Source organism: Erigeron canadensis, chromosome 8 (genome assembly GCF_010389155.1).
Source record: "Erigeron canadensis isolate Cc75 chromosome 8, C_canadensis_v1, whole genome shotgun sequence".
Taxonomy (NCBI): domain Eukaryota; kingdom Viridiplantae; phylum Streptophyta; class Magnoliopsida; order Asterales; family Asteraceae; genus Erigeron; species Erigeron canadensis.
In genome coordinates, this window is record NC_057768.1 from 23,655,939 (window position 1) to 23,668,771 (window position 12,833).

Sequence of the window (12,833 nt, forward strand, 5' to 3'; positions counted from 1 at the left end):
ACTACATGAAATTGCAAAACCTTTCTTATTTTGCCATCTTTTTCCTTTTTGTTTGACATCCATACAATTTGTTGTAGACATACAAATACCGTATGTTAAACAGAAAACTTTCGAATTCTAAAATGATATATAAGCATGTTGGATTGTTGGTGAATACACGAGGATATAATCATAACGCACCAGCGTTTATTTTAAAAACCATATGTTGGCAGTTTCATGGGTAAATCACTAAATCTAATATAGTATGCAGCATAACTGCACCCAATAAATTGAACAAAAAAGGTTTTAAAAATAAAAATTTCAATCTAACTCTTATATCTATACTATATTATAAAGCAAATAGGGTTTTAACTTTCAATTCAACATTTACTTTTCCAAAATACCCCTTCTATCAATTATATATTACCAAACACCATTTCCCTCTCATCAAATCTCAACCAATCATCTTTTTTCTCTCTCATCCATAAATCATTTATTCCTCCAATTCGTTCAAAAGCTTTTATCTCACAAACCGTACATCGATAAATTATGAAAATTATATGAGTGTTTTTAAAATTTCATGCTCTTTCATTAGAGATGTTATTCAATATACTTTCAACGAATTTTTAAATTTGAGGGCGGAGCCCGTACGGCTAAGACATTTGGCTATCACACTATGACCTATCACCCCCATCATCTCAACGTCGCAACGCGCGAGTACTTGCTCTCGTAATTTTATAATAAACAACTTATCTCCTGATTTTCAACATGACTGCATCAATTTATAATTACTTTTCAGACACCAATAATTGGAATCCAGGTGGGAAAGAGTCTCCCTTGTGGTATACTGGTATGCCAAACTGCCATTCTTTGGCATGAACATAATTTTCATTAAAAGAACGGAGCTAGAAATTCAGTTTAAGACTTGAAAGGAACAGAAAGAAAATAAGCAATTCCCATTAGCTCATGGTTGCAAGAGATGGACTTTTCCTTCACTCCGAAAGAAACAGCAATTCTTATATTTGCTGTGTATAAAACATATACTCGTATTTGGTAATTCATTTTAAACCTTCAACATCTTTGATAAAAGAATGATAAGCACAAAGCTTATCAAACATAAAACAATGAAGGATTATAGATAAATTTCACTGAGAACAGCTCGAGAAATAAATCACAATTGAGATACAACCTTAATTGTGCCCAAACAGACCTTGACAGCAAAAGTCACTGATGTTGTGTACTTGTGTATATATCATTGATACACACAATTGAAGCACGAAGAGTGTGATCAACTATAATGAGGAAGCCTTCAAACCTATTAGAATAAACAATATTCATTTTGTATATATAGCATTGACATACACAATTAATAAGACACTGAAATTTCTAATAACTTGTAACAGTGTAACATAATTGTATTTTTAGACTGTATGATGAAGCGTTCAAACAATGTTATGAAAATGAAGACTCAGAAAGACACCACATAACTTTGGCATTTGGAAGAAACAAAAAAAGAACATCATTCCCATCTCTTTCTCACACTATATAAAAGAGAGATAAAACTCATACGGTAAAACCAATGCCCCACTAATCAACCAACTTCTCATCTCCTTCGAAAACTGACCTTAGCTGGAACCGACCTGTAATGGGTAACCAGTCTAACATGTGATGCTCTGATCTGACCTGACCTGACCTGATCTGACCTGACTCGACCTGACCGGACTCAACTCGACCTGACCGGACTCAACTTGACCTTAACGATAGCAAAATGCTATTCACCGTCCAAAAACCTGCAAATTTGAAAAAAATCTTAGCATTGTGCTTGCAAGTTACAAGAAGTTCATAATTTTTGTCCCAAATGACTGTAATTTACATATAAGTGGCATGGTCTTGTTGGATAGCAATCATGTGCTTGTTGAAGACTAAAAAGAGAAATATACATTGTACTATATGCATATGAACAAGATATAGGACCGAGAAAGAGGAAATAGGACCAGGAGTAGATTACTAAAAGATATCGACATGTATTCATTATACATAGCGTTAATTAAAAAAATGTAATAGATTGAAGCATATATTGCATCTTATTATATCCCCAATAACACAAAACAATGTATCATAAATGAAGAAAATGATATGATTAATAAAAGTTACCAGTTAAATCTGACAAATAAAATAAGTTAAAACATACAGGATGTAAATGAACAACATTTAGAAGAAAAGATACACTCTACTGTAAAGAAATAAAATAATATGGCTAAAAAAAACCAGTAATTCAATTTAATGAATAAAATAGAAGGTTGAAGCAATAATAGAACATTTCAAAAAAGTGATATATTAAATTTAAGCATATACTACACTTAATTTTAGCTCCTAGTAACGTAAGGGAGAAAATAATATGGTCTTTGAAAGTGACAAACTGAATTTACCTCCCTTGTGACATATGATGTAAGCATGTATAATTGTATGGCATTCTATTTTAGCCCTAATAAAACAATCTAAAAAAGAGTAACGTTTCTCTACCGTAAATGGATAAAATAATATGCGATATGCCTAACAAAAGTTACAAACATTATCTAACAAATTAAAATAAAAGCTTAAGCATATAGCGTATTTAAACGTAAGATACTCTAAAAAAAGCAACGTTAAGAAAAGATAAAGGTAGGCACACTACCGTAAATGGTGAAAACAATATACCTCAAAAAGGTTACAAGTTAATTTAAAGAATATAATAAAAGGTCTATGCAAATATTGCATCATATTTCTAAGCCTCGATAGATATAAAGCAATCTATATAAACAATGCGAGAAAAATAACATCTGTGCATTATGCGGTAAAGTGGGAAAAAAAATTGTTTATAAAAAGTAACAGACTGAATTTCAAGAAAATAGATAGAAACTTTCTAAACTTTGAGGGCGCTAAACAAAATATGTAATAAATTGTTCCTGATTGCAAAGTTCAGTAAGTGGTCAAATTATTTAAACTCCGGGGTGAAACAAAACTTTTAATTAAACAAGGTACACCATAATATGGTGCACCCTACTGAAGGGGGGTAAAACCACTGTCATCAGCAGTAAAAACGTGTCGCTTAATGTATATAGTTGGAATTGGAATGGATATGAAATTGGAATTGGAGTTGGAATGGAATGCTTGGACAAATTGTGAAGATGAGAATAATGTTTTGGTCCTGTCTAGCAAAATTCAAAGTTTTTTTGTTGGGTAATATTAAAGGTATGATGGTAGAAATATGAACAAATACTTGTAGTATTCCTTCTACCAATTTATATCCAGGTTAGTTTTAGCACGAAACTTAATGTGCGCAATAGCATCGTCGAAAAGACTATCCCTGCATGGGCATGTGAAGCAATTTATACCAAGACATGTAAACAAGTTTAAGAAAATTAAAATTGGTAAGTTATCATCTGCCAAAAAATGATTTAATGGCTGATAAGCTAAATAAGATTGGTAATTACCCATGCAAGCATTCCTTGCCAGCATGTTGAAACAAGTTTCTGTAAAACTGGTAAAGTATTACCACTAACTGTAAGCCAAGTAGACAAAATACTGACTGCAGTCTTGTTTTCTAAATTAAACCTAAAAAGTATTAGTAGACATTGGCGGGTTGAGTAATGAGTGAAAAACTCTGGTTCGGCTCTAAACAGGTTGAGTAATGAGTGAAAAATACATCAAATTTCTTTAGATAAAATCATCTAGAACGTTGTTACTTGTAGCATTCAATATACATGACATGAGACTTTTGACCTAATCTTCTATTTTTACCCCTTAGAAACAGATACAATGTGACCCGAATCAAGCCATTAATAGGTAAATGGGACTATATATCCACCTTTACTAAATGGTAGTTAAAATACGAGTTTTTCAAATGTAATTATTACCTTCAGTTGTTGAAGTTGAACCCACCGGGTGGAACTTGAACATTATTTGCTCCAAAGTTAAAGCCAGGTTGTGCAACATCTCCTACAGCCTCCTCTTCTTCTTCCAACCAGTACGTCTCAAGAATCTTAACTGCTTTCTCATAAATTTCATTATTGTCATGGCTCTGCAAATTCTCAATCTTTTCAAGACCCTCTGCATCATCTATTAACTGAGCATAAATATTAACATCTCCTGAATGCCCCAAATTCTTCTCGGCTTCCCCAACTTTGAGTATGTTCTCAAGTCCTTCTAAACAAACAGTCACGATCCTTGGATCGGGACATGCAAGAAGATCACATAGGGGTTTTATACATCCCTGGTTCACCAAGTACCTAAATGTCATACCATATAGTTGAAGGTTTAATTATGTTTCTTTAGATATTAATGTTTGGTAAGAATATGAAAAGAGAGTTTACTTGATCTGTTCATTGTTACCACCAGAAGTGGCATTTGAAATTGCCCAGGCAGCTTCTTTCTTTATGTCAAATTCAGCTGTCTGTAGTAGATTCACAAGGGGGCCAATTAACCCTGCTCCAATTACTGCCTGTACAATGAAAAGGTAAATATTATTACATATATTTCTACTTAAGGTGGGAATGTCAACATATTTTTTTATAAATGGGTAAAATAAACAAATGTGGCTAAATAAAAAAGCAGGGTAAAGGGGGCAAAAGTTGGAAAAGAAAAAAAAAAAAATTTTGGGTAAAATGGAAAGTGAAATTTTGATGCTATAGTTATACAAACAAAATTCAGAAAAAAGTGCTCTGGGTCACCTGCTCAAAAGAGTTACCTACTTTGATTTGTTACCCAAGAGGCCCCAACCCACCCATCTTGCCACCAGCACGACTATCCAATAACGAATGAAGGTTTTATTGCATGATGATGTTAAGGAAAACATATTAGAGCTTCTTTCTTCCTTCAAATATACCTGTATTTGTTCTTTGTTTCCTGCAGTGATGTTTGAGATTGTCCAACATGCTTCCTTCTTGATGCTCTTTTTATGGTTATTTGTAAGCAAGTTCAGCAGGCATGGAAGTGCACCGTGCTCAATAATACACTGCAAAAAAGCTTACTGAAATGAGTTCATAATTTGGAAGTCACTAATTTAAGACTATATAAAGCTGGCACTTTTTTTTTTCGAAACTAGTACACACAAACTCGACATGGAGACCCTGCCATGACAGAACAAAATTTCGATTTGACCAAGCCATAAAGTCAACCATGTTATTGATTGTGTCATTTTCAGAAAAGAGAGGTACTAAAGATCATGTTCCTGATTGCGTGTTCAGTAAGTGGTCAACTAAGAACCCAATGCTTGATTAGGGATCAAGCTATTTGTTTAAGCAGGCCAGTCAAGCAATCTAGAATTAAAGTAAAACTAATTGTCTAACTCAGCCTTTAGAAAACAAGTGATGCTAAATATTCTATCGTTCTCTTATAACTGTTTTAGCAAATAAAAAATAAGAAAAATCAGTTTTAGCCCGTAACCTTGTTACACCAAATATATGTTACAAACAGTTTTACAAACAATCAAAGAATTTTTCTAGACAAAAAATATCAAGATCTTGTTTAATGAACAAATAATTGTATCCTTAAACACTACCTACACACTTCACTGAAAAAGCTAAATGACTTTAGTGATCTACACGATCTTAGCTTTCCGAAGCACAAATCAGTCATACTAGTCAGCAAAGTAACCAGGATTTAAGACTTATGCCCATGAGAATAGACAGAGAGAAACATTAAGTAAAATTTTAACAAGCTAACACAAAATAATGTAAGTGCCAAAGACTTGACATTTCTTTTTAACGTATATATGATGTCACTTATGTTTGAGGACTGCAATTAATAGTTCTCTGTTACGGGACATATTGTACTTGACATGTATTTATGTATGTATATGTATTGAGGAGCGCCGGAGGAAACTTACATACCTGAGTTTGGAGATCATCTCCAGTAACGATGTTCCCAACAGTTCGCAGTGCAGGAATGAGTACAGAAGGAGAAGGATGTCTAAAGAAGCAGAAGTAGAGTCATCAAACTCTTACACATTTCAGTTGGAGAATATCAAGCAAAAAAAGTATAGAAGTAAAACTCACTGGAGCAGCTCAACCAGACGTGGGCAAACACCCGCCTCAATTACAGCTTGAATTTTGTCATTTGTACCATCAGACAAATAGGAGAGAGCCCAGCAAGCATCTGTCAAAACCTCTTCATCATTCGAGTGAACAAGACGTTCAAGAGCAGGAAGTGCCGGCTTTGTCTGCAAATTATAAATCGTCAGTATATCATACAGGAAAAAAGATCAATAACAGTCTGAACTAAATAATCTTAACAACCAGTTCGAAAGGCGGTTGTGGTTTTCCACGACAGAAATTTGATAATGTCCAGGTGGCATTTCTCAGCATGGAAAGTTTAGCATGCTCGTTCAACTGAGCCAGTAAAGGAATCAAGGCTCCTTGACCAAGGACGAGATCACGGCACCTAGGTGAATCTCCAGCAACATTTCCCAATGCCCAAACAGCCTACAACAACAAAAATGTGATGAGATCATAGAATTTCTAAGATATAGTAAAACCATAACAGAACTCTATCAAAAAAATATAGTCCATATGTTACCTGCTCACGAACATCGTCACTTGGGGAACCAAGAAGCTTCACAAAAATTGGGACAGCCCCATGATCAATTACAACCTTAGTATTCTCAGATGTACCTGAAGCAATGTTTGTGAGAGCCCAAGCAGCTTCGAACTGTTCAAAGAGTAAAAGCCAGGTCAAGGTCATATATATAGCCATATAAGAAAATCACACACACTGTATGTAACCCAAACCTGGAGCTGTGGAAAATCCTCCCTCATTAAGAACTCAACAAAGCGAGGTACGACCCCCGATTGTATAACTTCCTCAATTGGAGGACTCCGTTCTGTAAAACAGATTCAATACGTATGAATATTTGCACTCGCAATTAAACGACAAACAATAACTTCCAACATTATGTATACCTATAGAGAGTAATTTCCGAAATTGAGTAGTTGCCTCCAGCTGTAGACTCCCATCTTTTGAATATACTCCAGCAACCATAGAAGGAAGGCTCTCCAACTGCATGAGGATCAACATTAGTTTTAGCAGTTCAAAATCCAAATTATCACACAAATGTAATAATAATAGCATTGCCAGATATGCACAACCAAAACTCTCAAAATACCAACAGTTATCTACAAGTCAACTTGTTCAAGTCAAGTCAATGAAAAAGTAGTGACCCTGTAGGTGACGCTTAGTTGCTCTTGAAACATAGCCTCACTTGCGACTCAGGGTGTGACTCGATCGAGTCAAGAAGAAAAAAGAGCCAACGATTGTTGTAGTTTCATCACAATATATGTATATACATTGGCTATGTATTTTATTAAATATTAAACTTATGTACATATGAAAGATACGTAAGAATATGCACAAATTACATAAAATGTATATAAAAATATAATTTGTATGTTAATATTAATATACAATCATACATATATATCTTCGATTATTAAAATCATGAGTTGAGTCACGAATCAAAAGTATAAGAATTCAAGTCACGGGTCATGAACTAGAACTATACTCAATTACTTTTTCTATAGTTCTATCAACACAGACTCACAGGTCTGATACTTCAAACCTATAAAAAAAAATTAAGAGTGTCTCACTAATACTGTTCCTTTTTTTGCATTTAGCAAAGCAGTCATACTCATCCATCTTGTCCATTTATTAAGATTAGAGACAAAAGATAAAAGTTTAAACACTTCAGAAATTAAGTAATTTCACCCTCTCTCTAACTAGCTACTGCATCACTCAAAATATATAAAAAAATAAAAAAAATATTGTATAACACCACTCATCTTGTCAAATGGCTCATTTATCAAACTGAAGATAAAAAAGAACCATCACAAATCACTATACCCTAAAAACCCCAACCATTTAAAATTAATAAAAGCTAGTTGATCAACAAAACTTCTACGGGGTAGCAACTAATGTGCCAAATCGTATCCATGAAATTAAAAAAAAAAAGGTTAGTAGTATAACAAATAGTGATACTTAAAGAGTATAGAACATTCAACATTATGGATCTAATCGTCTTACTGAAATGAAGTACTCGTCAGTCTAATACAAATTGCCACTTGTTTGCAGGAAATTAAAGAAGGCATTCTTTTTCATTATAAAACTTTGAATGGATACTTAAACATCTGATTGGATGAGTTTAACAGTATAGTTTATCTCTTTAAGAACCCATTCCAAATTTCCTATCTAATTTCATATTCCCAATTTAACCTCTAGGATCAGTCTTGTTGGTTCTTTGGCTGAATTTTAGTAAAAGATCCAAATCACGCTCCATATGATTCAGACCAACCACATTAGGTTTTCAATCTGCTCCACAAACATAAATGAAAGAACAAAACAGGACTCCTGATAGTTGATAACTCCAAAACCCGCCCAGAAAGCCGCGAATACCAGTATTACCACAACTATTAGATCCAGCATACGCTTTAACTTGAAGCTTGTTCATCATTTTAAAACTATAGCCTACAGCCTATGGTATGGTTACATCTTAGAATCCTCTATTATATCTAATGTTGTGCTTAGAAATACACACAAAAAGTCGTAGCTTCAAGCCTCACTTATAAACACTTGCGGCGTTAACCTTCATACGTAACTAACAATCACCTAATACACTTCATCTAGCTAATCGGTACGTAATTATATCATACTCTTAGATACAAATATAAGTACAAGATCATGAAAAAAATTTCATACTAAAAAGTACTTAATCTTCTAAATTCACTTAAAAACATAAATAATCATAATCTCTAAACACTTTTATATAATCCTAACCTAGAATTCTAACAATATTGATCTATCATATATATCAAATCACAATAAATCTAATAGTTCAAAATCACATCATAATTAAACCTATAAGGAAATATATACAAATATATATATATATATGTGTAATAGATATATACTTTTTTCTCGATAGTGGAAGATTGAACAGGAAGAGCAGCAACACCGCCAGTAGCAGCAGAAGGAACAACTTGACGTTTCTTAAGTAAGTTTTCCTCTCTTTTATTTTTACGGATCTCAACCATATTATCTTCTCTCCGTCGCCGTCCTTCCTCAGCGTCGACGGCGACTTTGTAACGGTTCCGACGAACCTCGGTTCTCGCGCTAGGTCTCAAAGACATGATTAATTGATTGAAATTTGAAATTTCAATTTGAAACCCTAGGAAAGGGTTGATGGATTTGTGTGTGAGAGAGTAGTAGGAATGAAATTTTGATTTAATTAATTTATTGTATTATATTATTATTGTTGTTGTTTGATGAGTGAATAATGGAACTGGATGGATGTGCATACCTGACAGACAAAAAGTAGCAGACAATACTTCTTTTTTTCTCTATTTAATGATTTTATTATAGAACACCACCTCCAATCAAAAATAATAGTTCAAATTTATTTATGTTTAATTTTAAGAGTTTTGCTAAATGAAATAGACTTTTGTTAAGATGCATTGTACATTGAGCATTTGATATATAAAGATATAACCTTTATTTAGCATTTTCCTAATTATAAATGTAAACTAGTTTAGACTGCTAAGACCTCAATTATCATATTGATTGTATCTATAATAGTCTAATCAAAAATCATTTTTGTTATTTATTTGTTTGTTTAAATGTTTGACATATGAAATAGATAATTATTTAAGGTTAATATAATATGGGGTGAGTTATTTTGAGAACTTATAAAAAAAAAAACTTAAGAACCATTATGTATCACACATTCTTTCTCTCTTTCTCTTTCCAACTAAATAAAAAAATTCACCCAAATCATTCAAAATGTTTTATCTCACAAACCGTAAATCGTTAGACGAAACAAAAAACATGGGTAGTCTTAAAATTTCGTCCTCTTTCATTAGAGATCCAATTCGATATACTTTTGACGACTTTTAAAATTTTGTTTTTTTATTGATAATTACACATAACTTACACATGTGTAGGTTAAACAAAAATTATGATTCGGAACGGGCTTTGCCCTTAAGGATATGCATAAACCAAAGTTAGTGGGGGTGATAGGTCATTGAGAGTGATAGGTCATATGGTGATAGGTCATAGAGGGTGATAGGTCATAGGGGTGATCGGTGATGGGTGATCAACCTAACGGGCTCCACCCTTAGCCGCTATGGCTCCTCCATAGACTAACAGATTCGACCCTTGGCCGCCATGGCTCCACCATGGATTGAAGGGCTCCTCCCTTTAACCTTCAGTATTGTGTACATAGGTTCATTTAATAATTTACATGTGAAAATAATGATATCACACATGTGTAGATACACAAGTACAAGAAGAAAAAAAACGAAAATTAAAAAGTCGTCAAAAGTATATCGAATTGGATCTTTAATGAAAGATGACGAAATTTTAAAATTACCCATTAGTCTTGTTCTTCTATCGATTTACGGTTTGTGAGATAAAACATTTTGAATGATTAGGTGAATTTTATTATTTAATTGGAAAGAGAGAAAGAATGTATGGTCTAGAATGGTTTTTGTGTTATTTTTTATTTGTGGATTCTTAAATAACCCTTCCTCTAATATAACATTTTACATAATCATATACATATATTTATTTTGTGAAAAAAAACAGATAAATACAAAAGAAATTCAAAAGTATGAATGAAAGGTTTTACTGATTGGAAGTTTGAGGAAAGAAGGTGTGAAAAAAATCAAAAATAAACTTAAGAAGAAAAAATACTAAAACCTGATGTGATGTATTAAAATTCAAATAGTGATACGTGCAAAGTATAAAGTAAATGAACTAGATTTTAGACCCATATCTAACACTGGACATGGGGTTTACGATATAATCAATATTAGATCGTTATATATTTAGTTCATAATAGCTTATAATTTTGAGATATAAGATTCTATGTGTTATACTTTGTAAATTGTAGTACAATAATCACATATAAAATGTAAATATACTTGTGATCCTGTATTTAACATTCAAGTATATGTATTTGATCATGATGCAGGACATAACACGAATAGGTCTATTTTCAATCACCTGTCCTATGATAATTAGATAACAATTAGGATTGTTTTCATATTCTTTGATTACAATTAGAACTCTTGATTTGAGTGACAATTATAACTTTAAAAAACTAAATATATAAATATTGTCGTTCTAAAAAAAAATTATCATGTTGATTATTAAAAATAAATATATATAGAAAAAAACTTCTCAAGTTGATGGTTAAAAATATATATAAGTTGAATTTTCAGGGCTCAAAAATATAAATTATTGATGGAAAACAAAAAAGTATAAATTAATGAGACTTTTTTTCTACAAATAAATATAAATATTAATATAATAATATATTTGGATAATGATTATTAGGATTTTTAATTTATAGTTGATCTAAATGATAACATAAGCGAGAGTCAATTTGATAAAATTAAGCAATTTGATTGGTTAATAATTCATTAGTCCAACTGTCTTATAGTATATATTAAGATTAAGATTTCATGTTACACTAATAATAATTTTCACCTGTAATATTATATATATATATATATATATATATAGGTTTTAGGTAAAATAAAACAAGTATTAAAGTTAAAAAAATGTAAAACAATAGGTTTTCCTTCATTAGAAATAACCGTGCACCATGAAAATCACCGTGCATCAATATATATGTGAATTTCCGTGTATCAATTTTATCATGATCTAATGGTCAAAATCTTGTCTTAATTGTTTTATTTTAATATCTGTTTTACAATAACTAACCCTTATATATATAATAATGATAATATATTGATATAATTAGTTATATAAAAACTAAGCTCATCCTAAAATGTATAGATAATAAATACATGGATGGTCTCTGTGCTTTGCCATATGGTCCCAATTAATTATAAAACACAAAAATGCTTAAAAGCAATAAAAACTATTTTAAGATAACTTAGAAGTTACAAATAATTGAAAATGAAATATATCTAAGACTCCAAACTGTTAGAATATGAACACATAAACATACAAGATCACGAATAAGCGCAACGGAAGAAATCGAAACATATATGCAATCACATTAATTAACAAAGAAAGAATTGAGACGTGTACCTTATATGCAAAGATCCAATTGAGATAATAATAATAAGATTATTATTAATGCTTAGGGTTTAACGCAAAACCCCTCCACGATCGCACACTAGACACCCCGAATAATGTATGCTAGTACCCCGATCACGAACCTAAACAACCCTTTGTTTAACCCTAAACTTAAAAGCCGAATACCCCTTAGAGGAGGGAGTAGTCGACCAAACCAAAGAAAAGGAGAGAAAGAGGAGAGAATTACTTTGTAATTATATGTGAAAAAACCTTAAGCTTAACCCTCTATTTATAGGACAATATTAGGTTAACCTTTACTTGAAAATTAAGCAAACATCAAGGCTTTTGAAAGCCTTGATGAGCCGTCCCATGTCATGGACTTAGGTCCAAGTCCACTTTCCAATTTTCACATTTTAATCCTCCTTTTTAATCAATTAAATATAATTAATCTTTTAATTATGTTTAATTAATTATTTCGTGATCAAACTAATTAATATATTACTTTAATATATCAATTGTTATTATCGAGTTACCGTGTCATTTCGTGTGACCCCGTAGGTTTAAATTATTCCCGGACATGCGACTTATAATAATATGATCATATGCCAACAGCTCCCACTTGAGCATGTTATTATAAAAGCAATAACATTGGTTAGCGTCTAGCAACACGCCAATGCTCCCGGAAATATTTAAGAATAGATTCTTAAATTGCCAAGTTGAAATGATTTAGTCTTTAATATCCCTTTGTTCAGATACCCTTGTTAATTATGAATATGGAT

The 12,833-nt window shown here is 32.1% G+C and overlaps 1 protein-coding gene across 1 annotated transcript; it reads right to left on the reverse strand.

The window, feature by feature from the left end:
- Positions 1-1,345: 1,345 nt before the first annotated feature.
- On the reverse strand, positions 1,346-9,315 carry LOC122610059 (importin subunit alpha-2-like). Its single transcript, XM_043783042.1, has 11 exons — positions 8,919-9,315; positions 6,918-7,014; positions 6,747-6,838; positions 6,535-6,666; positions 6,255-6,440; positions 6,015-6,178; positions 5,850-5,928; positions 4,844-4,972; positions 4,332-4,459; positions 3,876-4,247; positions 1,346-1,769 (listed from the first exon to the last, which is right to left on the reverse strand). The coding sequence occupies exons 1-10, from the start codon at positions 9,135-9,137 to the stop codon at positions 3,878-3,880; spliced, it is 1,596 nt and encodes a 531-aa protein (XP_043638977.1). The 5' UTR covers positions 9,138-9,315; the 3' UTR covers positions 1,346-1,769; positions 3,876-3,877.
- Positions 9,316-12,833: the final 3,518 nt, after the last annotated feature.

Bases quoted from the DNA above. Each gene is read 5' to 3' on its own strand.
- LOC122610059 (XM_043783042.1), bottom strand. From the start codon at position 9,137: ATGTCTTTGAGACCTAGCGCGAGAACCGAGGTTCGTCGGAACCGTTAC. The intron at 6,179-6,254 runs GTTGTTAAGATT...TATAATTTGCAG, and splicing joins CACAACCGCCTTTCGAACTG to ACAAAGCCGGCACTTCCTGC. The intron at 4,248-4,331 runs GTAAACTCTCTT...TATGACATTTAG, and splicing joins GGTAACAATGAACAGATCAA to GTACTTGGTGAACCAGGGAT.